At 49.7% G+C, this 26,053-nt stretch overlaps 1 protein-coding gene across 6 annotated transcripts in view; it reads left to right on the top strand.

Annotated features, from left to right (window-relative positions):
* Positions 1-355: 355 nt before the first annotated feature.
* KIAA1755 (KIAA1755 ortholog) overlaps positions 356-26,053 on the top strand; it is a 35,521-nt gene continuing 9,823 nt past the window's right edge. The window contains exons 1-9 of one of the 6 annotated variants that reach the window (XM_033095345.1): positions 356-712; positions 11,128-11,325; positions 14,826-16,164; positions 16,641-16,838; positions 18,304-18,427; positions 20,956-21,049; positions 21,904-21,990; positions 23,322-23,438; positions 25,182-25,280. In XM_033095345.1, coding sequence (XP_032951236.1) covers positions 710-712; positions 11,128-11,325; positions 14,826-16,164; positions 16,641-16,838; positions 18,304-18,427; positions 20,956-21,049; positions 21,904-21,990; positions 23,322-23,438; positions 25,182-25,280 — 2,259 coding nt within the window. In that variant the 5' untranslated portion in view covers positions 356-709. Of the gene's footprint in view, positions 713-11,127; positions 11,326-14,414; positions 14,505-14,825; positions 16,165-16,640; positions 16,839-18,303; positions 18,428-20,955; positions 21,050-21,903; positions 21,991-23,321; positions 23,439-25,181; positions 25,281-26,053 lie in introns of those variants that run through there. The other 5 variants (XM_033095341.1, XM_033095346.1, XM_033095342.1 and 2 more) reach the window with 5 other exon arrangements.

Genomic DNA, 26,053 nt, shown 5'->3' on the forward strand with positions numbered 1-26,053 from the left:
CCCATTTTACAGATGAAGAAACTGAGGCTTGCAACAGTTCATGACTGGCCCAAATCTCCCACCTGGGAAGTGGACGAGGAGAAGCCTCGAAGCCAGGACTGATTCCGAAGTCTGTAGGCTTTGCCTTGCTCTGCCAGTCTGTAAATGGGGGCCATCGAGGTGGGTGGCGCTGTGAGATGGAGACTGCAGCACGGTGGGAAAAGGAGGGGCGGTAGGACAAGGCGGCGGGCCGACTCGAGCTCCTCTTGGCAGCCTGCGCGGCCTGGAGCCCGGAGAGGGGCGCCTGGTTCTCATCACGCGCGCGGCGGGCGGGGCAGAGGCGAGGCGCCGGCACAAAGGGCCGCCGTCGAGCTGCCTAGTCCCACGCAGGGAGCTGCGCTGGGACCCCGGCAGGGACCTCGGGCAGCCCCGCCCTGCTCTGCCCCGCCCCTGCGGCGGCCCCTAGTTGGTGGCCCGGCAGCGCCGCCCGCGTCTCTCCCTAGTCTCTTGTCTCTCGTAGTCTCCAGCCTCAGTTTCGCCGGTCTCTCGGGCACCTCCTCTCCCTGTCTCTCCCGCCTGCTCTCGGAGATGAAGCTGGGGTCGGCGCCCCGGGCTAACCTGCTCCAGTGCTAGGCAGGCGCCTGGGGACTGCACTGGACAGACTCATCCGCGGACCGACTGACCAGGCGCCCAGGAGAGGAGCAGCCGCTGCAGCTTGTAGCCCATCACCATGGTAACGCCTGCCAAGGCCTGGACCACCTCCCTCTATCTTCTTTTGGTGGGGCCCTCGAGGGGGTGTCCAGTGCAGACCCCGATCTATTATGTAGAGACGACCCTCAGTACCAGGGGTCTGTACTTAACTGCCCCTCACTATCAGGGGTGGAATGGTGGGGAGGTGCAGGAGCCCACCCCTGGCGATGCCCTCTCTGCATTCTGGACCTCCCTTTCTCTATATGTAAGGAGAATGCTATAAGAAGGAATGACTTGTAAACTTTGATATTGTCCCATCGCACGGCTCTGGAATCCTGGCTCTTGGGCCTTGGACCAAACTTGGGGAGGTGTTGCATTTCAGACTTGGGCCTGAGCCTCAGATATGGCCACTGTCCCCCTAGGGGATTTGGATGGAGATGGGGGTTAAAGACCCCTCCGAGCCTACTCAGACCGTGCAGGGCAAGGAGGGTTAAGGGTGCAGAGTGGAGAGGAGGAAGTTGCTCACCACAACTTGGGATGGTTTTGATATTTTAGACTCAGGACAGTCAGATATTCAGGTTGTGGTGATTTGAGGTGCTCCTGTGGGAACTGGGTGGGTGGTAAGCTTGTGGGGGGGGGAGTGGGAGGGCAATACCCGCCCCCCCGTACTGTGACTTCCTGGGTTGGCACCTCAAGGTTGAGACGAAGCATGCGTGTGTCCGTGTGTGTGTGTGTGTGTGTGTGTGTGTATTTGAACAGAGAATGAAAGAAAAGTCTGTTTTCAGAGAATCCGAGCCCAGCTCCAGAAAGGTCCAGGAGCCTTGGGCGGATTCACACCAATTCACAGAACTGGTGGGGATTTGGAAAAGGGCTGTAAAGACAGGCCAGGGCTTTAATCCCTTGACTGTGACGGACTGTGCTGCATTTGTGTGAGTTTTCACTATGTGCACATCCACACGCAGAAGAATTCTATATAGAGACGTGTTTACACCCACACACAGAGCACACCACAGCGTGCTCCTGCCGACTCACACTGCTGAACACACATGCCCTCTCACACAATGCAAGCCTTGTCCACCTGTTCTCCCATACTGCTAAAATATGCGCACACACCTGCGTACACACCAGACATATTGCAAACCCAGGCTCCTAAATTCATACACCAGCAGGGCAGGTGTACAGACGCGTTGCTCTTGGAGCTGTTTGGAAATAACCATCAGAAGCGAATGTTGTTCACCTCTCACCACAGGCAAGGCCTTGCACGAGGCAATGTACATGCGGGAGCTCTTGTAACTCACACCACCTCTAAGAGTAAACCTGCGGGAATCTCCACCGCACAGATGGAGACCTGAGGATTGGGACCTTAAGTGGCTACCCAAGGTTACCCTTTCAGGAAGTCGGAGTTAGGACAGTGTGAATTCTGAACCTGTGCTCAGCGGTCACCCCAGAGCCACCCCAGAGGCAGCGGCACCAAATGGTGGTCACTAAACCTTGCCTAGTTTTGAAGCTAAACTCAGTTGTTAGTTTTAGAATCCAGAAACTCTTTTGTTGAACCCCAGGCCGTAAGATCAAGGGTCAGGCAATGGGTGGTCCTCTCAAAGGATGAGCAACTCTTTCCTGACTGGGAATGATGGACAGAATTCCTTCCCACCGTTGTCTTTAAATATTAAAGGTTGTCACTTGCCCACCTCTTTGGCCTTCTCACCTTTGTACTCCAGACGCTCTGACCTTGGAGCCTCTTATGTTTCATACTCCCTCCTGCGAAAGGGCCTTTTCACATGCTGTCCTGTTGGGTGGAACCCTTTCCCTAATGAATCCTGTACATCTCTACCCAAATGTCACCTCCTCAGGAAAGCCTTTCCTGATTTCCTCCACTCTCTAGCATGCCGTATATCTCTCCTTCATAACACCCATCACAGTTATAATTTTCGTGGGATGATTTAATTAATGGCTATCTAGCATTCTGAGGCAGCCCAGTGTCAGAACATCTTAAAACAAAGGGGTTTAGGGTTTATCCAATCCCACGTTGCCAAAATTTTTGTATCATCATAACAATTTTTGCATATCCACGTAGTCCCGGATAAGGTATTATAAGGAAACAATAAAACCACTAGTTGTTATTTGCTTAATATTTTTCTTTAAATCAACTTACTTTATAAATTTAAACATATATTTAAATAGGAAATTTTATGTCATGGCCATGGAAAGTCATCCATTGTCAGGAACGCATAGTAACTATAAAAACATGTACAGCAAAAGCAAATCCGTGTTAGAAAATTCTGGCTGGATGAGGTTGGCTGTGGATGATTCAAGCCCAAGGACTACTTTCTTTTTGTTAAAAGGAATAATGACTAAGTGTTGAGAGGTATTTAAGATATATTGAGCTGAGACTTTCTCTTTGGTGTCATCAAGAGGGCCAGAAGAGAATTGGAGTAACTTTCTTGCTGAGATTTGACGTCGAGTACATGTCCTCCCCAAATCATCTTGTGGGTCACCTGTGATCCCATCCCATGCTTTGAGAAAAACTAGCTGAGTCCAATCCAATTCATTCAACATTGCCAAAGTACTGACTTCATGGTGGTCCCCCAGAGCACCTACTGTGTGCTAGGCCTTGTGTAAGGAGCAGGGGGAGAGATGTGGAAGCCCTGGTTCCCGCCTTGGGGGCTTGCAGTCCATGGGGAAGGCGGGCCCACTCACTGAAGATTCTGGGCTGTGTGATGGACGGTGGGAATCCAACCCTTTGCTTGAAAGCACATGTGCAATGAGAAGAGATACAGATGGAACAGAGCTCTGAAGCATGGGAGGGAGTTCGCCCAGTCCAGGGAGGGATGCACTGCTTCCCAAAGTGAGGTACCCACCATGAGTCCTTGAAGGGGAGACTTCCGATGGCACTTAGATGAATAGTTTTTTATTTTCAGCTTCTCATCTTAATGAGTATTAGAAAGGATTTTAACAACACAAGCACATGATAATAAATACAAATAAATGTATTAAAGTTGAAAATGAATTGACAAAGAGATGAATATGAACTAAATAGTAAACAATATTAACTAAACAATAAATGAGGACATGTGAACAGCAAGAAAAACTCATGAATGCAGCACGTGGGTGATTGCAGAGCTCTGGCTAGAGTGTAAAGTGTGTTGGAAAAAGTAGGAAAGGTATGCTGAGGGTAGACAATGGGCCACCAATGCCAGGCTGAGTTGCTAAGGCAACAGGGAGCCACTCGAGGTTGTTGAGCAGTAGAGGATCACAAAGGCCACTGCAGTGGCCAAAGGGAAGCCTGGCCTGGTGGCAGGGGGCCTGTAGAAGAGGCAGAAGAGTTGGAAGTTATATGCATAGGTTCATACCCTAGTTCTACCGTTTACTGGAGGTGGAGTCTTAGGCTCAGTTTCTTAACCTGTAAAATGGGAATAAAAATACCCATCTGCTAGACTTCTTGGGAAGACGAAACAAAATAATACATGCAAGGTACTTAGCACTAATACAGAAACCTTGCTCAGAAAGAAGAAACTCTAGTTATAATCATTAATATCATGTGGTTTGGGAGGAAGATGGTGAGCCTCAGGGCAGGGCAAAGGGGACAGGAGAGAAAGGAACCAAAAACAAACAAACGAAAAAACAAAGGCTCAGAGAGGTAGGTGAAGAGACCTGCTGAAGATCACACAGATGATACATGACAGAGCTGGACTGGACACGGGTCTTCTGACACCCACTTGCTTCTCAGTTCACTGCAACTGGGCTGTTTTTCCAGTTTCTGAAAGTTTTTTTTTTTTTTAATAAGGAGCCAATTCTCACTCATACCGCCACCCACACAAAAATAAAAAGGATTTAAAGCAGGAGAAGTTTTAGTTGGATGAGAGCGAGAACTTCCTGGCAGCCAGAGCACCAGAATGCTGGTTTGAGAATCTCCAGCCTAGAGAAGTTCAAGAGGACTGTCCCAGGTCGTTGAAACTGGTGGTCACCACCTGACACCCCCTGAGTTGTATCTGGCTCACAGATATGTTTGTTTTGGCCACAACCAACAGTAACAATTGGGAGGTTTTACTAAGGGATCAGCAGATCAAGCCTTACTGGGCTAAGGCAACACTCGGCTAAAGCTGATGAGATGAGGTGCGTGCCTCAGGCTCCACTACTCCCTTTTGTTCCCTGACAGTGAGGGTGACTGTCAGGGGCCACTCATCAAGGGGCTAAAGGGGTTGTCTTCTCACACTCAGCTTGCCCTGTCTTCCATGTCACCTGTCAGACCCCTGTAGGCATTTGCATGTGCAGCTGCTGGTTTAGACTCTCCCTAGGCCTGAGTAGAGAGATGGATGAGACAGACCTTTTTAAACTTTCTCACCAACTGAGGAATAACTGATCCCATGTAGAAACTATATCTTAATTCTGAACCTTCCTGGACCTGATTATACCTTGAATTCTAGAATGGCCCAGCTGGAAGGGCCACTGGAGATAGATAAGTCCAATGTCCCCATTTTATATGTGGGGAAAGTGAGGCCAAGGTCACCTAGTGAGTCAAAGGTGGCATCCCACCTTCTTGAAGCATTTCTGCCTCAGAGGAGAGCAGGTATTGAAGGCAGCCCTAGGACACTGCCGACCGCGACTTTTTTCAACCCTCTGTCTTCCCAAGCTAGGAGGTGCTGATGCTGAGTGATTCTAAGATATTTGCCTGGTGGAGCAAATGAGTAAATCTGAACCTTTAAGAAAAGTTCAGCTGACATCTCAAGAAGCCCGACTAACAACATCTGGTGAGACCATTTAAAAAGAGAACCAGCCTTAAAAATATATACAACCGCACTTTTGTTTTTTTCCCCCGATGATAAAAGCTCTACAAGCTGGTTACAGAACGTTTGGAAAATCCAGCAAACTATGAAGAAAATGAAAACGGTGCCTTACAAGGCCCTGCCCGTCACAGCCCTCAGGGGGAGCCAGTTAACACTCTTTGATGGCTTCTTGGCTTACACACGGTTTTTCACCGTGGAGATCAGACCATATGGGAAGTTTTCTTTTTAAAAAATTCCAATAATCAGAAGAGTAGTTCGTTACTTTTAGGGTGGGAGTGGGGGTGATGGAAATCCCGGATATTGATCTGGATAGTGATTATAGGGGTACATACATAGGTAAACATCTATCCACCTGTGCACTTCATGTTAGTTTATTTTACTCTATAAAGATAATACTTAAGAGTACAATAATAATTGAGGCACATTGCAAAGACATTGAGACAGAAGTATACAAAAACATTCCTCTTTTTTCTTCCTGTGCCCAGATGGAACTGCTGAGAACAGATACTTCTCTGCGTCCTTCCTCAGAGTGACAAGGTCCCCATGTCAGTCTAGAAGGTCCCTGAGCATCATGTACCTGGGTGCCAGCCCTGTGGGCTGGGTGTAGCCGGTCCCTTGGAGGGCGCCTTCTCTGGCTCTGAGTTGCAGGGGAGGGGTCTAGAGGCTGCAGACTGGCTCTGGCTTGTCTCACCTCTTCCTTTCCAGCTTCACGCTGTCTCCTGCCGAGGAATAGTTAAAGGCCCAGCCAGGCTGTGCTCACTGGGAAGGAATGGAAACATGTCGATTAAGTTTCACGGAAATCATTTTGAGGGGCCCACGTCTGGCCAACGGTGTTTGGGTTCCTGTGGTCCCAGGCGAGGCTGCCCGGTTGATTGTGAGTGAAGAGTGGCCAGCTTTCCTTCCTACAGCTGCCAGGGTCCTTCGTGACATGCTCCCCCCAATACTTGGAAGTCTTATGAACCCCTGGGGTTCAGGCCTGTAGCAGGTAATGCTCTGGCCAAGGGCTCGGAGTCCTGTTAACTTGGAACATTCTTCCTCGTTACTGGCTGCTCCTTAAATGGTTACAGTGTGTGCGGCCAGCTGAGCCAATTTGTGAAAGCCAAGGGCGTCCCAGTCTGCGAGGCTTAGTCTCTGAGAGGTAAACAGCTTCTTTAGGCCCCATTACAAACAGTGCAGGACAGGCAGTTGGGAAGGCAACCCCCCAAGGCTGGTGGCTGCTGGTGGCCCCAAAGGTGATGAGTCCCCAGGGTATCGGGAAAGAGGGCGGACTTGGCTGATTCAGACCTGGCTTGGATCCTGGCTCTGTCTTCTTTTCTCTGTGATCTTGGGCAAGAGTAGCCTCAGTTGTTTTATCTGCAAAATGGTATGTTCCAATTAGGCCCTAGCATCATTGTGTGGCTAAGCAAGTGGGTGTGAGGAGAGGGCCTGGTGCACAGTAGGTGCCTGGAAACTGTTGTTATTCTTGGAGTGACCAGAGTGGATTCAGGTAGAGACCAGGAGAGGGAAGATGTCTTTACACAGAAGCTGTAACTTGAGCTTTGCCTGACAGGATGAGTAAAAATGAATAATAATCAGTAACAAGAACAACAGCAGCAACGTCTTTTATTTTTCTCAAGATGCTCTGTATCCGTTATCTCCTTGTATCTCCAGAACAATCTCTGAGCGAGACAGGATAGGAACTAGAATCCCCATTTACAGAAGAGGAAACTGAGGCATGTCAAGGAAGAGCTGGTTTAGCTCATTGCTCCCAGAGGTTGGGATATAGACGCAGTTGGGACACAGGTTGTCACAGACTGGAACTAAGCGACATGGAATCATGTGGTGAGAGAGTCGGTCCCTTTTGAATTCTCCTCTCACCTTCTGTGGACCCAGAGAGAAAGCCTCTCTCTGGGGTTGATGTGTTAACACCTTTCTAATGTAAGGCAACCTCACTTTGAAAGAAAGAGAAGACTTACTGAGCCTTTAGCAGGTGATCAGATGTCCCTAGAATTTAATGGCAGTATTTGTTTTCCTTATTTACTTTTAATTTTGGAAAATAGTTTATTTTTATAGAAGTAGAACAGTAAGTGTAAAACATACTTTATATAATAAATGTGGATTTATTATATATTTATATAAAGTATATACTATAGCTATGATAATAAGAAATTACATATATTTATAGAAATGAAACAATATGAAAACCACCCAGTGCATCATTGGGTTGATTTTTTTTTTGAGTTTCATTCTATTTATGCCAGTTGATACTGATTTTTCCATTTAAAGTAGTGATATAATAATAATATAATATGACCACAAAAATAGCAGTGATGCATGTTGTTGATGAGCGGCTACTAAGTGCTAGTCCTGTGCAGAGAATTTACATGTATCATCTCATTCAATCTCGTTCAACTCTTTAAGGCGGGTGTGATGACAATCTCTAGTTTTACTGATGAGAAAATTGAGGCAGAGAGGTAAGTAACTTGCCAGGTCCAATATCAGCAAGTGACAGAGCCAGAACTTGAACGTGGGCAGTCTGGCTATATTCTCATAACCAGTACGGTGACATAGAGTCTCCTTTTAAAATGCAATTGTGTAAGTTTTTTAAAAAGTGAGTGGATTTAAAGAAAAATAGTAAGTGCTAATAGCACCAATGGTACTAGGATATGCTAAAATTCATGAAGGTGACAGTGAACGACTGAATTTCCCAAAACTAAACGAAACAAACCTAGCCCAACTCCATGTGCACACAAGAGGCTCAGAGAGGAAAGACATTTACCCAAGGACACACAGTAAAGTGGAACCCAAGGGAGCCAAGTCCCCGGGAGAGGCTAGGTAGAGTGGGTAGGGCATGTGGCAGGGGAAGGGTGCTGGCCTAATTGACTCAGTGTATGTGTGTGTTCACAGATGTCAGACATGGCCTTCCAACTCCCTGTCCCTGGTCCCACTGCTGTCATTAGGATTGCACGGGTGAGGGGTATGTTTTGGGGTTTGACCTTGTTTGGAGAGGTATTAGTAGAGGTTACCAGGCTAGATGAGTCAATCAGACTGCCAAATAGAAAACCCCTACCCGCCTCATTGTGAAAATAGCCCCTCCTGGGCAAGCAGACTTTCAACATTAAGTACCTGTGGTCCACCGTCCCTTCTGAGCTTACCACCATGACAGTGCCAGGTCCCTCTTTCCTTCAGAGTGAGGGCAACAGACATCCATTCATTCATTCTACAAAGAACGATTGAGGGCCTGCCCTGTGCCCAGCGCTGTGTGGGGACGGAGACACAGTAGTGACACTGGCATTTGTTTGAATGCCCTGGGCCAGTGTCCCGTTTTCCAGCCTCCTGACATTAGAATCTTGCTGGGATCGAGAAAGGCCATCTTCCCCCTCTAAGTCCTTATTTTATTTCCTTGTCTCCAGAGGTCGCATTTATAAAAATGAGGATTCTTATTTATTCTCCTCTTCCTTTACATCCCTTAGCAATAGATGGACTCAGAGTGTGCAACCAGTCTGGGCCAGATATTAGGCTTGTTAATGGCTTCCATTAGGCTTTTCAGGAGTTGAAAATCATAACCATGGATTCTATTACTGTACCTCGGTGGGAACCTCTGGCCTTGTCCAGCTTGGCTATTTTACAGATGGAAAAAATGTGGTTGAGGGAAAGACATGTTGTTCATCCTTCCACGACATTTATCGAGCTCCTATTTTGTGCCAGCAGCCGAAGACCCGAGAGGAATAGGAGCCAGTGCCTGCTGTATTCGTTTCTGTTGCTGTTGAAGCAAATGATCACAAACTTAATAACTTAAAGCAACATGAACAGGTCATCTTGCAGTTCTATAGATCAGAAGTCAAATTCAGGTCTTCCTGGGCTCGCATCAAGGTGCTGGCAGGCTGCCTTCTTTTCTGGAGACTCTACGGGAGAATCCGTTCGCCTGCCTTTTCCAGCTTCTGCGTGCTAGGAGCCGCCTACATTCCTTGGCTCTGCCTCCATTTTCAAAGCTAGCAGCATCCCCTCTCACTGATCCTTCTTCCATAGTCGCATTTCCCTCTGACGCTAGCCTCTTCTGCACTCTCTTGCACTTTTGAGGACCTTGTGATTGGATTGGACCCACCTAGAAAATCCAGGATTATCTTCCTATTTTAAGGTCAGCTGATCAGCAACTTTTATTCCATCTGCAACATTCATTCCTCTTTGCCACGTAAGGTATGAGGTTCACAGGTTCCAGAGATTAGGATATGGGCATATTTGGGGGCCATTATGCTGCTGACCATTCCTGTCCTCAGAAAGCCCGGAACCCACGGAGGGAAACAACAATCCATGTGGGAACAACTGTGATAGTGGCACCATTGAAGCCCAGAAAAGGGGGCACTTGACCCAGGGGGATGGGAGGAGGTAAGTGAGAGAAAATCTGGAAGAGACGAGGGCTGACCTGAATCTTGAAGAACGAGAATGAGTCAGCCAGGTGAAGAGGAAGTGAACGTGGAAAGTCACCCGGGAAGGAACAGCATGTGCAAAGTCCTGGAGATGAGTGAGAGAACGCACGTGTCCTCGTGAGAGGCAGTGAGAGGCTGGCAATGAGGCTGGGTTGGTGCTCAGTGGCAAGGTCCTGGGGCATCGGAACGCCTGGTGGCGGGATGCTTTCTGAAGGCAGTGGGGAGTCTTTGAGGGTTTTAAGCAGGAGACTGACGAGGTCAGGTTTGTATTTGAGAAAGGTCACTCTGGGGTTCTGGTGGAAAATGATTGGAGGTGAGGCTGACTAGAGGTTGGGAGCCAATGAAGAAGTGATGCATGGACCAGGTGATGGAGGCCTGGAACGGGGCAGGGGCAGGGAAACAGGGCAGAACAAGTACGTTTTTGAGCTTTTGTAAGTGAGAAGACTATAAGATATGGCTGAGAGTTGTTTGTGGGCAGGAGAGGCAGGAGTCGAGGGCAGGATGATGAGCAGATTTCTGGCCTGGCAGCTGATGGGTGGTGGGCCATCCCTGAGGTAGGTACATGGGGTGGGGGGAGGAGTGGGTTGAGGGCGGAATTGAGTTGGGTTTGATGTGTTCGTGGTCTGTGCCTAATACACCTCTAGGGAAGGCATCCAGGAGGCAGCTGGATATATGACACTGGAGCTTATATATCAATTATATCAACTAGTATTAATTAGTTACTGCTGTGTAAAAAATCACCCCAAAACTCAGTAGTAAAAAACAGCCGTCACTTATTATCACTCAGGCACCTGAATGCTGACTAGGGGTTTTCAGATCTAGGCTGGGCTTCACCGATGGTTCTACTTCTAACTATAGGTCTTCAGGTCAGCCAAGTGGTGGGATTTGGAGATGCTGACCTCTCCTCCCTCTGACCCTGACCTGGGTGCATCCCCCAATTCCTCCACCCCACCTTGGGGCAGCGGATGACATTTGAGCAAAGACCTGCAGGAGGCGAGGGAATGAGGATGTCTTGAGGGAGAATATTCTAGGCAGAGGGAGCAGCCAGTGCAAAGGCCCTGAGGTGGGATTGTGCCGAGTGTGTTTGAGGAACATGAAGAAGGCTAATGTGGCTGGAAGGGGTGACTGAGGGGGAGGGGGCAGGAGAGGAGGTCACAGAGATAGCAGGGGCCTTAGTCACATGGGGCCTGGAAGATCGTGGGAAGTGGACACTACCCTTACTGTTACAGCTACTGTAATTTTTTATCCTCGCCTCCTGTCCCCCACAGGACCCTCCATCCCTGGACGCAGCCATCCAGCATGCCCTGGCAGGCCTCTATCCTCCTTTTGAGGCCACGGCGCCCACTATCCTGGGGCAGGTGTTCCGTCTCCTGGATTCAGACTTCGGGGGGGATGGGCTGAGCTTCCTCCTGGATTTCCTCATCCCTGCCAAGCGCCTGTGTGAGCAAGTACGAGAAGCAGCCTGTGTAAGTTGGAAGGGATGCCCCCTAAATGGAGCAGGAAGGTCACTGGGCCCTTTGTTCTCTGACATCCAGGAGTCCATCACATTTACACTTTCACTAGCAGGGAGGAAGGTCTCGGGTAAAGGGCATTCTTGTGGGTTCCCTGGCCCCCAGGAGCCTGCCCAGGGGCTGGCATTGTGGGCATCACCAGACTGCTTTGGCTGGAGTGGGGCAGCTTCAGTGGAAACAGCAGAGAATGTTCCAGATCTTCCCTGGAGCCCTTGAGTCCTCAGGATTCACACTTTTTCCCCAGGAGACACCTTCAAACTCAGATCTCAGGGAAGCCCCTCCTGAAGCGAAATGGAAAGAAACGTGGTTTAGGCAGGACTCATTGGCTCCAAATGACAGATCCTTACTCAGACCCGGGCAAGTGATCCAGCTTCAGGCCCAAGTTTATCCACTGATCAATCCCCTTAAGGACCCTTCTGTCTCTTGTTTCTTTTCTCTGCTACTCCTTGCTTGCCAGCATCATTCTTACCGGTTAGGTGTTCCCATAAGGCTGGAGCCCAGGGCAGGTCTGGGATCAAATCCTACCTTGGAGAGGAAAATGAACTCTTCCCCATCAGCTGCACATTGAAAAATTGCAAGGAAGGATCCCGATTCGTCAGGGTTGGGTCTCACTATCTATGCCTGGACCAATCACTGCAGCCAGATGAATGGAGAACCAAGATTGGCCAGGCTTGGGTCATGTGCCTTCCTCTATGGTCAGAGGGTGGAGACTGTTTTAAGAAAAGACTAGGGAGAGGCCTTTGGAGACCAAACCTCAGATGCCCGCTGCTGGAACTTGCCCACACCCTTCACAGGTTTGCCAACTGTGCCCTGCTCCGCTGTTATTTAATGTCCATTCCCTGCCACCCCCGCCTCAAGAATCACTAAGAGGCTTTTAGGTCGCACCAGCCTTTCCTCAGTTGCTGATGCTTGCCAGGGACATGACACATCAGGAGCAAAATGTAAAGGTGGGACCACGTGCATTCTTTCAGGGGGTAGAAAGAAATGGACTGTGGCAGCTCAAAGGTCAGGCTTAAGAGCCAGAATTAGAGATGGTTGGAGCTGAAAGGCAATTGAAATCATTCATTTAATGTGCTTAGCTCACAGAGGTAGCTCTGTACGCACTCATTGTTATTGTCGGAGAAGGATGATTCTCATTTGCAGCCAACTACCACATATCCACGTGGAATTATTTCCTGTGCATCCTCGCCCATCATTATTTCTTCTCCCTGACAAGCTATACAACTGCCCACTTCCGTTATTTGGCCGTTAAAACTACATTTGTACTGTCCTCTTCCCCATTTCTCCCAGGGACAAGGGTCACAACCTTTTGATTTCTTTATTTTTAATTATAGGTGACTTTAATTTAATTGTAATTACAGGTGAATTTTTGTCACCTCAGAGCTGTGGGTAGTAGCATGGAATTAACAGTATGGCCTTAGGGTCATGTGAACCCCAGGATCAACTCCAGGCTCCATCACTATGAACTTGGGGGATCCATATCACTGCTCTGAGCTTCAGTTTCCTTATGTGGAAAGCAGAAATATTAATAAGACAGTACCTACCTCGCAGATACACATAGCACAGAGCCTGGCATGCAGTAAGGGCTCAGTAGCTGCTGCCTGTGCCTACCCATTTCCTCCTTTCTCCCTCTGAAATAAGAATGTGCTAGCCTCCATGTTTGCCTTTGTAACCACCAGCACCCAGAGGCAGACAGCTACCCTCCGAGGAAGTCTAGTGGGGCGTGGGGACAGATACAGCTGATTCCAAACATGAAGGTCTAGGCATAGTCCTGCTTTTGCACATGTCAGCTGGGTGACTACACATCCATTTCACCCCTTTCACCTCTCTGAGCCCCATTTTCCTCATATGGAAAGTGGAAATAATAATGCCTGAACTGGCTGCACCCCTGAGTTCCAATGAGAGTCAAGCAAGATGGTCGTAACCATTATCTCGGTGGTGCTTTGCTATTTGCAAAATACCACTGGGCTGTTCTGTCTCATTCAGTGAGAAGGTGAGGAAAGCATGTGGCAAACAGCAGAGGGTGAAGTGAAAGGGGTGGAATACCCCGCAGACTCGTGGGCTTTATGCATATGCAGCTTCTCTGAGACAGCCGGGTCGACAGTGTAACTGATACGAGCTAGTTTATCAACTTGGGGTACAAGTATGGTCAGACCTCAGTATTTCTCCAACCAATAATTCCAGGAAACACCTGCTTCATTAGAAAGAAGTTCAGGGTTCCCCATACATATCCAAATTATGTAAGATTATCCAGAATTTATTCAATCTACAGGAATCAGACTCTTTTCCAAAAGCCAGGTAGAGAAAGACCTGTTGTCAGTTCGATGGAGTGTTGTTTCTGTGGTTGCCACATGGTGTCACTGTTGGACACGGGTCCTGCATAGCCCAGTGAAGAGGCTCAACTAAGTGGAACACCGGGGTCCAGACAGACTCCAGGAAGACTCGCTGTGTCTGTCCGTGCAGAGAATTGCCGGCACCTTCTGTTAAACAAAAAAAATTTTTTAAAAATTTTGCCTCCCCTGCCATGTTGTTACCCCTAATGCAAAATGAATAAACAATAAACAAATAAATAAAGAATAAACATTCAGGCCCAGGAGAATGGAATGTCTTTTTCAAGCTCGTCTAGAAGTTACGGACAGGGTCATATTTCCTGACTTTTCACTCAGTGTTGCTTCTACTTCACTCTGTAATCTCCTTAAAACTTAGAGAATGGTATAAAAGCAGTAAATTATCTTTTTTATTTTTCAATTGAAAAATCTCCACAATTTTCCAAAGAGTGAATGCTGTCAAAAAGAGAGGGAATTAATATTTATTGAACAGGTACCTATTACATGCCAGACATTATGTTGGTTTAAAAAATATATATATATATATATATATATATATATATATATATATATATATATGTCAATCATTGTACTTCATCCTCATACCAGCCCAATAATACCAACATGTATTGTTATTCCTATCTGCAAATAGGAAAAATGAGGCCCGAAGAAGTTAAATAATTTGCACAAATGAATGATTCAGACCTTGGAATCCATGTCTGCCTAAAATGGAGGGCTCCGACTTGAGCTGGGTTGAGAGGACTTTTGGAAAGGTGCGGGGAAGAAGAGATGAACCTCATGGGAAAGGTGCTTGCCGACCAGGGCCTGGCTCTCAGAGCTTTTCTCCCTTGGGCCAGCAGGCTGGCAGGTATTTTCAAGGCCAGGGCCAGGACTAGGGTGAGGCAAGAGGCACCAAAGGGGCAGTATTTCAGAGGTGCTCACTCTCAGGCTGTGAGGCTTGCAGGACCCCGAGAGTGGGGCCTCCTAAGATGCTACATCCTAGCTTCTCTCTTGCCTCCCCCAAGTGAGAGACCTGTTCAAGATTCCTTCCGGGAGGGGGAAGGGAGTAGACCCATGGGCGGGGCTTTCAGGGCCAGATTCTCTGACATCATCCCCTTCTCTCCACAGGTCCCCTACTCACACTGCCTCTTCCTGCATGAGGGCTGGCCGCTGTGCCTGCGGGATGAGGTTGTGGTCCACCTAGCACCCCTCAATCCCCTCTTATTACGCCAGGGTGACTTTTACCTTCAAGTCGAGCCCCAGGAGGAGCAGTCTGTCTGCATCGTGATCAAGTGCCTCTCCTTGGACCTCCGCACGGTGGACACAAAGCCTGTTCCTGCATCATCCTACCCTATACTTTTCACCCAAGAGTGGCTGGAGGCCATCAACAGTGACTTTGAGGGAAGCCCCCTACACAACTGCCTGGTAGCCTCAGAAGAGGGGGTTGCCCCTGTGCCCTGGACCAAGATAACCAGCCCAGAGTTTGTGGATGACCGACCCCCGGCAGTGACTGCTCTCCCCCCGGCTTGGGGGTCTCTTCAGTTAGAGGCACTCGATTTGAGTGGCCCTCAAGAGTGTCACCAGGCCAGGTCCCCAGGAAGCCAGGTGCTTCTTAGCCGGAGCATGGCCAAAGGTAAGGGCAGGACATCTGGGAGCAAGTACCCAGGACTCATCAAGGTGGAGCAAGCCGGGCCTGGGGAGGTGGCCTTCAGGATGGACGATATGGCCAGCCAGGACTTGGAGGGTGACTATGTGGCTCTCCTGGACTTTTCCCAAGAAAGCCAAGGAGGGTCTCCCAGTAGGGATGTGGAGACACCCAGTGGGTGTCCTCTTGGAGCACTGGAGGAGCTATCCGGAACTAAGGCAATACCTGTCTCTCAAAGGCTGCTGCCTCTCTCAGGGGTCAGCGGGGGGCTTTCCTTGGAAAAACTGGCTTGTGCAAAGCCAGCAAGCTTGGAGGAGGAGCCCTGCACTTTGGACTTGAGGGGAAAGGTCGACCATAAAGCCTCCTTCCACAATTCCGAATGCCCGTCCCAAGAGCCCTACCTCAACGTCCTCGAGAAACCACTACACTCTGCCTCTGTCCTCGGGACAGGTGTCTCAGAAGAGCCAGCTGCCTCCAAGATGCAGGGGCCTCTGGGAAACCCAGAGGACATGGTCCAGTTTAGGCCTGGACCAAAACAAGCATCCTTTCCCTGTCTGTGCCCAGCTTCTCCTCCTGCTGCTCCAGCCCTTGAAACCAAGATGGGAAAGAGGACCACACAGGGAAATGGGAGATTTCCCCAGTCTGTGACCGACACCTCCTCTTCCAGATCCCCAACTCCTGGGCTCAAATTCTCATTCTTGAAGGGGCAGAGGCAAGGCCCCGTGCCCCCTGAGAAAGCCTTGCTCCAGCATGACGGGCCCTGGAAGGTCTTGTTTTCACTCTACTCCCCGAAACCCAACCGAGCCAAGTACTTGGGGAAAGGTAAGGTGCCCACTTGCTCAGCTGGAGAGGGAAACTGTTCTCTGGATGGGAGCAGGCTGTCAGGAATAGAGACCCACCGCAGCTGGCTCAGTCTCAGGAGTTTAGAGCACAGGGTGGCATGTCAAGGAGCTTGAAGTCTTTTGGGTCTGGAACTGAGCAAAGTACTATAACTGTCCTATGATGGCCTGAGTCCACACCCCAGGTTCATCACACACTGGCTGGGTGACTTTGGTCAAGGACTTAACTTCTCAAAGTCCGGGTCTCCCTCTCTGAGCAATGGGGATCTCACCTGCCTCGCAGAGCTGTTTTGAGGTTCAAAGAGACACAAGAAGCAAGGAGCTTACCACAGTGCCTGGCATGTAGTAGGAGATCAATAGTCGTAAGCTATTATTATTAGTCAGAAGGTCAAAGAGAAAACATTTTCCCAGGAAAATCCATCTTTTGCTTAACACCCTTTACTTTGTTGCTTTTTCCAGCTGGAACAACTCAGACCAAAACATCTGGCCCGGCTGCTGACTCAGGCCCACTGACTGAAGAAAAGGCTGATTTCCCAGAAGCTTCGGCAGGCCCTCCAGGAAGAGGCTCTACTCTGGATGAGGAATTGCCAGGGCCTGAGCCTAGGATTGGGGCACTGAGTGTGGAGATTGTCTACTCCAGGATAGCATGCCTGCCAGGTCCTGGGGTTATAGGGACCAGTGGAAGTGGAGGGGAGGGAGCTGGGGATGGAGGGTTCCCTGAACATCCTCAGATGCTGGTGGCTGTGAGGGAAGACAGGGAAAGTTCTGGAGGCCTGTGTTCTGGACTGAGCCTCCCTGGGACTTAGATTCATCATCTTCCCAATGAAGAAGTTGGATTATATGAAAGCAGTTTCTAGGTTCCCATCCAAACATCCATCCATCCTAACATCCATCCGTCCATCCGTCCATCCTTCCATCTATCTAGCCATCCATCCATCATCCATCCATCCAAACATCTATCCATCCATCTACCCATCTACCCATCCAAACATCCATTTATCCATCCATCCATCCATCATCCACCCATCCATCCACCTACCCACCCACTCATCCAAACATCCATCCATCCATCATCCATCCATCCATTCATCCATCCACCCACCCACTCATCCAAACATCCATCCATCCATCCATCCATCCATCCATCCATCCTACTTTCAGTGAGGCACCCTAGGTGGTTGTCTTAGGTTTCCCAGAGAGAGGAATCCTTTGGAAAGTGATTTGTTTTATTGAAGGTTGCTCTCAGGAAAAGAGGAGTGAGGGAAGCAGGGCAGGATTAGGAACGAGCTAAGCAAGGATGTGGCCTGATCCCACAGGGAGCTCTGGGGCATGAATTACAACACCGACCTGATTCTATCTTAAGGTGTAGGAGGCTGGCCTTTTTGTGCTTGAGTCTGTCGGTCATTAACCCAGGCTGATCCTGGGTGGGAATGCAAACTGAGCCAGTGCTCCAGTTCAGCAGAGGGCGATTCTTCAGAGAAAAGGGCATCTGTGAGCCATTTACAGCCAAAACTTACAGCTGCTGGGGGATGGGTGCTCTGGCCTGATGAGGGCGTCTGTGTGGGTCAGTAACAGCATCAAATACAGAGGGCGTTATCATTCCTGTTTAATATTTATTCATCGTTGCAATAAATATTTATTGAACACCCACTGTGTACCAGGCCCTGAGTTTAGCACTGACGATTCAGCAGGGAACATGTCTGATATGTTGTTTGCTTTCAGGATGTCTATATTCTAGTGGTGGAGAAAATTCAACAGGTTATTACAACAGGGCATTGCAACTCAGTGTAGAGACATGGTGACCAGGGGCTACGGTGGGATAGATGTCTGTGTAACCCCAAAGCTCATTCCATGGGCGTTACTTCTCAGGGTGCCCGGGACAGAGAGAGTCCAGAGGAAGGTGAGGCTACCTCTGTATTGAGGAGGGGTTCAAGGATACATTTTCTGAGGAGGTGGCTTTTGAGCTGGGTCTGGAAGGATGAAGAATTCGGAGTTCACAGGGGGAGGAAAGGGCATTTCACTTCAGGCAGAGGGACCAGAGATCTGGAGGCCACAGAGCAGGTTCTGGTAGAGACAGTTCCACCGAAGTTCTCACTGCGTACATGTGTCCTGTCTCCTCCAGGTGGTCGGGACAAGGTGGGGCGGCCCCTGCTTCTGGTGTCGACTATCCAGGAGGCCTGGGAGGCGCCATGGTGCACGGTCTCAGAGGTCACCAAGCTGCTCTCCTACCTGTGCACTGTCCCCAGGTAAGAGGCTGAGCTGGCTGGCCACTCCATCACCTCTGCTCTCTCAGCCCACAGCCCAGGACCAGGCACCGAGTGGAGAGACACCATATCCTCCCATCCAGTCATCGGTTCCTGGAGCCAGTCCCAAGCCAGATGGTGGGGGGAAAGCAGGACACACTTAGTCCCCATCATCGGGGGTTCCCAGGCCAGTGGGGGAGATGGACAGCGTGCAAGAAACAAACCACGGACAAGCAACTCTCGGGAGTTGTTAGTGTGGTGACGAAAACAGAGGAATGTTGTAGATCCGTGATTCTCAAACTCGAGCATGCATCAGAGTCACCTGGAAGACTGTTAAAACAGTCCTCTAGAGTTTCTGATTCAGTAGGTCTGGGGTGGGACCTGAGAATCTGCGTTTCTAACAAGCTTCCTGGTGAGACTGATGCTGCTGGAGTGCAGACCACCTTTTGGGAGCCACTGTTGTAGAGTGAGAAAGGTGGGGGCACTAACTCCAATTGGGACATCAGGGAAGGCTTCCCGGAGGAGGTGATAATTGAGCTGGTATCTGAATGATAAATATTTGTGGAACAAATGAAGGGTGAATGAGTGAATGAATTAGTGAGAGAGTGAATGATAGAATGAGTGAGAGTGAATGATGCGTGACCCAGGCTGATTTCTGACACCCATCACGCCTGCTCCCCGCAACCCCCCTCACCACCATTCAGACTTCTAGTTGGACTGGCTGGAGAAGAGGCACCATCTTTTCCTCTGAGTTTCAGCCCCAGCCAGTGGGTTCTCAGAGGTGGTGTTTGCTTAGACCCCAACCCAACCTAGAGGTTCTTCTGCTAGGGGCAGGGGATAGCGGGACTGATGGAAACCTTTGGAACCTTCTCCATGGACTCTACCCCATGGGAGCCATCACTGCCATCTGCTGGCCACTGAGATTTTCTTTCTCTTTTCCAAGGTTGAGTGGTTTCTCTGGCCCCGCAGGGAAGTGGGACCTCCTCTCCTGTGCTGAGAAGTGGCCAGAGTGGTAGACAAAACCCTGGAATCCCACCAACTTGCTGTGTGACCTTGGGGTGGTAACCTCCCCTCTCTGAGGCTCACATGAATAAAGGGGATGACCAAGTGGGCTCTGAGGACCAACTGTGGTCACAAGAGGTGGCGGTGAGGTGTAGTGTAAACTGTGGAGTGCGGAGTGCATGAGATTCCTGTGTACTGGGCTTGTTTTTCCCTCCTGCTTTAAACCAACATTGTTGGCACCTGCTCTGGGCCTGGCTTCACGCTGGGACATTCCAGGGACCCAGACACTCCTCACATCAAGTCTTGTGCTCTAGGGACCTCCAGGCTGGTGGCAGAGGCCGGTGTGGAAATAAACCGCTCTCCCAACACGGGCATAGTCCAAGGCAGGTGACGTGTGGGACATGAAGTCAGAGACCTGTCACCTCTGAGAGCCTCCTCTCACTGCCACGTTGCTGCTCTGTGCCTCAGTTTCCCCTTGGAGGACAGTAATTATATCCTTCCTCTGCACAGTCACTGACTGCTGTACAGGAATGAATTCATCAGCCCTCACCACAGCCCCATGAGGCTAGCACCAGCATTATCCCCATTTACACATGGGAAATAGACTCCCGGCGAGATGAGACAACTTGCCCAGGTGACCGGATACCAGAGACAGCAGTGCCCCCGCTCCACTCCCATTCCGGGCCACTTCTGCTTTAGTCTGTGAACTGGCTAGTTGTAAGGCTTGGAAGCGATTGGGGTTATTTTCCCACACTGCCTGATCGTCAGAATGCCAGCCAGAAGTCTGGGGGAATGGGGTGGAGGTGCGGGTGAGCGTGAGGGATCGGTGTTATAACAAGTTTTTACAATTGGCTAGTTTGGGAGATCCTAAGGTAATCACTGAAAAGTGCAATGTGAACCAGTGAGGGTGTTTTAGCTGCACGTAAAAAATTCCAATTCAAAATGTCTTATCTGATAAGGAAATTTATCATGCTATGTCTCTGCCTTGTAGCTCTTTGTAAGAACTTTTAAGGGACAGACTGCCTTTCCCCAGAGACCCCTTGCAAACTTCCCCTCACATCTCATTGGCCAGAAACATGTCACATGACTCTTATCTAAACCAGTCATTGGCCAGTGAAATTGGGTCCCTACTGTTGGCCTCAACCAATCATAAACTGGCCCCTGGAGTGTGTGTGTGGGGGGGCGGAGGCATGATCATCTGGAGGAAGTTGGATTCTTGAACACGAAAAGTGTGGGTGAATGCTGGGTGACTCACTCGGCATTGAGTGGCTTATAGTTTATGATGGGTAAGGTTTAAAAAGGGCTGTGTGAGGTACTGGGGGAGCACAGAAGGGGGAGCAATGGACTCTGAAGAAGAATTCTGCAGGGCTTCCTGGAGGGAGGGGCATTGGATCTTGGTCTTGCAGGATAAAGGGTCCACCAATTAATCAAGGCTTCTAGCAGCCAGAAAACTTTGCCTTTCAGTAGGTCCTTCACCCTGAAGAGCCTGGTCCGCCAGCAAGACTGCCAATTCTGTTTATCACCTGCAGGCCAGAAGATAAAACCAAGGGTCTGGCGATCGTGATTGATGCCAGGAAGCAACCTCCGCACCCTGGTCTGGTCAGTGCCCTGCAGGCCACCCAGGTGAGTGAGAGATGGACAGCATCAGCCTCGCAAGTCTCAGGAGCACCAGGGGCCTTCTGATATTCACGGAGCCCAGGGGGCTCTGAGTTGGGGCCAGGGCTCCCAGGCAGGGACTCCTAGTTGCAGCTAGCAGAAACCCCAGCCCAGACAGGCTGAAAGACGAAAGTTGTTTATTGGTTCATGTGACTGAACAGTCCAGGAGTTAAATCCAACTTCAAGTATGGCTTGATTCAGGGGCTCCAATTTTGTCACCAAGATCTGGTTCTTCTCTCTCCATTTCTGGCCCCATTCTCCTGGGAGCGTGCCTGTCTCAGCCAGGTCCCCCTCTTGGTGGCAGTCTTGCTCCTAGCAACTCTAACGGCACCTGGTCTTTCATTCAAGTTCAGTAGGAAAGCGTGCGAGATTCTTTTCCCAGAAGTCCTGGCAAAAGTTTCTTCTTAGAGCTTTTTGGCTCAGATGTCCATCCATCAGCCAACCTCTGTGGCCAGTGGAATGTGAGACTGATTGGCTTAGATTCAGGGCACATGAATCTCATGAACTGAGACTGGGAGAGGGAAGAGATTCCTAACTAGCAGGTATAAGCAGCAGAGTAAATGGTAGTTCAGCATATGCTTACCTCATGGTCGGATCTCCTCCTATTCACTATGTAGGTGGGGAAACTGAGGACTGGAGGGGGCAGGTCATCGGGGAAGTTTACAACACAGCTTGGACCTGCTTCTCTCTTAGTGTCCAATGGTTCACCCTCCAAACATACCACACAAGGGTCCTAGGCTTGGGGAACCCCCCTTAGTGGGGAGGTTCAGAGGATAGTGAAGACCTGGTTAGAGCAGCTCCGAAATCATTCTCTCTGACAGGCTCTGGACCCAGCCTCCATTGGTGCCATGCTCTTCCTGGGGGAGAAGGAGAATGCTGTTCCACTGGAAACATTACCTGACATCCAGGTGAGAGGGAGGCGGCATTGGCAGAGGTGAAATGGAGATGCTGGGCTTTCGCTGAGCTGGGGTGTAGAATTGCAGAAGTCACCAGATAGGAGAGGTCCTGAAACCATGCAGTGTAGGTCGATAAATACAAGTCCCAGATGCTACAACGCTTCAGTCCTGCCCCGGTGGCAGGAGCTTGCCAAATTAGTCACAAATTATTTCTCTCTGGCAATCCTAGCAACACCTGGTGGGCACCACCATGTGACTGAGAGCTGCACATGGCATGAAAACTATTTGAAAAGCTTCATTCAGTCAACCCCTCCCCCCTTGTTTTCAGATGGGGAAAATGAGACCCAAGGCCGCACAGCAAGCTGGAGGTAGAGGTGCCTTTTCCATCCAATCTTCCCGTATTTCTCTCCCTAGCTTCTTTCAGCATCTCCAACTCAGAGGCAGAGTTGATTTGGGATTTAGCCGGGAAGAGTCCGACAGCTCCCTTTAATTAGTGCCATGTACCACCATTATGAGTGTGGGCACGCCCTCTGCCCTGCTTCAGGAAATGATTTTAAAGGCCTCCTTCTTCTTCCTGGTTAGTGACAAGGCCTTGTGAGCTAGAGATGTGCTCCTCAAGCTTGGATGAGTCACTTGGGCATCTCATCAAAGTGCAAGTTCCAATGAAGTAGTTCTGTCTGAGGCATTTCTAATAGACTCCTCAGTGATGTGGATGCCACTGGTCCGTGGACCACACTTTGAGGACCAGGGACAATAAGTGGGCCCCCAAACCACAGAAACTGCCCAATCCCAAGCTTAAGTATCTGGAGCTGTTCGTAGCATAAACCTCAAACTTCACTGCCTGGGTGAAGCAGTCACCTAGTCCCTCCTCCATGTCTTAGGGGATACTGTAAGGATGTGATGACCTTTCTCAACAGCCTCAAGGAGGAGACACCACCTTGGTGAGTCACCAAAGAATAGTGTAAGGGTTACAAAGAAATTACATGACAAGGGCCACCTTCAATCAGTGTTTGATTGCCTGGAAGCAGGGCTGGGAAAGAACGAAGCTCAGAGGGAGCCAGTGCTGTGATTGATTAATGATGTCTGCCTTGGGCATAGGCAAGGAGAGTAGTAGTACGATGCGGTTTATTTGCCATTCCTTACCCAGGGTCTGGTTCTGAATTTTGATCTTTCAGAATTCCCAGAGAGGATCCATTGCCCAGAAAGCAACTCTTAAAGCAAGGGCCAGCCTTACCTGTAGGAGGTAGAGTGGTGCTGGGGCTGGGATCTGGGCAGGACCTTCTCAAATGTCTGCCCCCACATGGAGTCCCCTGGTCCTCCTGAATTGCTTCTTTTGTCTCCAGGTAGAGGTGCTGACTTCCTTGAAGGCCCTCAGTCACCACGTGGACCCCAGTCAGCTGCCCACAGCCCTGGAAGGCCCCGTCCCCTATTGCCACAGCGAGTGGGTGCAATTCTTCCAGGTGGCTACCATCAAAGCCCTTAGGCCTGCACCCTCACTCCTTCTCTTCCTCCCTTCACTATCCTGTCCTGTGGATCCATCTGCACAGTCAGGTTCAAAACCAGTCACACAACAGACATTTATAATGAGGGTGCAGAGTGGAATGATTGAGAGTTCAGGCTCTGGGGCCTGATTGCCTGGGTTCCAATTCCAGCTCTGCTGTGTGACCTTGGGTAAGTTACATACCTTCTCTGATTCCTTTCCCTCATCTATAAAATGGCGGGTAGTAGTAGTAACTCCTCAGGGGGCTACTGTGAGCAGTAATTGAGTTAATGTGAGTAAAGAGCTTAGAAGAGCATCTGGATCATGCTAAGAGCTATGTCTATGTTAACTGAAAATAAATTTATAGACATCTGCTCTGTGGACCCACACAACTCAGGAGCTCAGGGTCTGGTGGGGGAGGCAGACGTATTCCCTCGTGTAAGAGGGAGGAAATAAGGAAGCTGCCAGCGCTGGGCTCTTTTCCTGTGTGATTTCAATCCCTCCTTACCACAAGGCATTGCATACCCAGTTTCGTACATGAGAACACACAGGATGGGGCAGCTTGAACAACTGCGCACAGAAGATTACCAGCTTAAGCCACACCAACACCATGCCCACCAATGCCCATTCAGGGCTTTCTCTAGACCAGGGCTGCGCATCCTCAGCGCTCTTCATGTTTGGGGCCAGATAATTCTCTTTGGTTTGGGGGCTGTCTTGTGCACTGTAGCATGATTAGCACCACCCCCACCTCTACCCACTCTGACAGGAGCACCCCAGAAATGATGACAACCACAATGTTTCCAGACATGACCAGTATCAGCTGGGAGGGCAAAATCACCCGCGACTGAGAACCACTGGTCTGTACTACCAGTCCATCACCTGGTGGTCTTCTATCAAAAATCCTATCTGTTTCAAAGTAGGCATTATGTTCAAAATTCAAATGGTACAAAAGGGGATAGACTGAAAATTTTTCTTTCCTACTTGTCCCTCAGGCCCCCAGTTCCCTTCTCCAGAGGCCTCCAGTTAAGGCAGTGGCTTTCGAACTACATTTTTATTTTACAATCTTCGCTTTAGATGAAATCTTACCTACAGACCCAGAATATAAAACTGGTAACGTTGATGACTAACTACTCTAAGACCCGGTCTTGTTTTCGGGGAAACACGGTAACACTATACTCTGGTTACTATTCTAAGTGCCTTGACCAAATGAACCCATTTAATCCTCACACAAGCCTATAAGGCAGGAACTACTGTGATCCATTTTACAGAGGAAGAAGCGGGGGCACAGAGAGGTTAAGTAACTTGCCCAAGGCCTCACAGTAAGTGGTGGGGCTGAGCTGAAATGGGACACAGCAGAGGTTCCTCTCCCCTGCCCTCTCACTCCCCCTTCCTTCCTCTCCCCCAGGGGATCCCCACTGGCTTGGGGATAGCTCAGGCCTGTCTTTCTTCTCCCTCTCTCATTTCCAGCATCATTTCCAGTGGTTCTCAAAGTACGGTCCTTGGACCAGCCTTGCACATTCTCAGGCCCCATCCCAAAGGAATTACGTCAGAAATGGGGGGTGGGGTTCAGCAGTCTGGATATTAACCAGCTCTCCAGGTGATTCTGATGCAGCTAAAGTTTGAGAACCACCACCTCGTGTTCCCCCTGCGTGCTCCTGGGTTGGGGAGGCACCCTCCTCACTGGCCTAGGCTGACACCCCCATTCTGGCCTTCCATCCTGCAGAAGTCAGACCCTTTCCTTGCTGATCTCCGCCAGGCCTCCTCCCTGCTACAGGCTTCCATCAAGGAGTTTGAGAAGGGTGACCCTCCTGGAGGGGCACAGGTGAGCCAGGAGCATGGGGTGGGAAAGACACACCACACCCCAGATTCCACAGAACAGGGGCTCAGTGAAGGGGACAGCCAGGGTGGGCATGATCACCCGTTTTTCATTCATTCGTTTGACTAATATTTATTGGGTACTCACTATGTGCACCCAGATGCCCAGCCTGGGGCAAACTAACTTGTCCCTGCCCTCATGGGGTTCATGGTACAGTGGTAGAGGTAGTTGTTTACAAAGCAAACAAAGAAATGGATGTGTAGTTACAAATTGTGCTGAATGCCATGAAAGTAAGATTGAGAATAATGGAGAAGGAGGGAAGGCTTCCCTGAAGAGATGGTATTTAAATTGAGGCCTGAAGGATGAGAAGGAGACTGCATGGGAATAGGAGGGGGACGGGGTTCCATGTGGAGGGCAAGCAAGTGCGAAGGGCCTGAGGTGGGATTGTGCTTGGTATGTTCAGGAATAGCACAGAGGTCAGTATGAAATAGAGTGAGATGGGGTGGGGGAGGTGAGAAGAAAACTAGAGGGTCTTCTGGATCTAATGGGGGCTGTATCGAGGAGGAGTTGGGTTGAGTTTTCATTCTAAGAGGGGAGGGAAGCCACTGGAGAGTTTTAAGGAGGGCTTGATCAAATTTACACTTGGAGATACTTCCAGCTGCCACGTAGAGAACAGACTGCAGGGGGAGCCAGAGAGCAGCAGGAAGACCAACGAAGAGGCTGGAATGGGTGTCCTAGCAAGAGATGATGGCACTTGGACCAGTGAGGTTGCCATGGCA

Source organism: Rhinolophus ferrumequinum, chromosome 23 (assembly GCF_004115265.2).
Source record: "Rhinolophus ferrumequinum isolate MPI-CBG mRhiFer1 chromosome 23, mRhiFer1_v1.p, whole genome shotgun sequence".
Lineage (NCBI taxonomy): Eukaryota > Metazoa > Chordata > Mammalia > Chiroptera > Rhinolophidae > Rhinolophus > Rhinolophus ferrumequinum.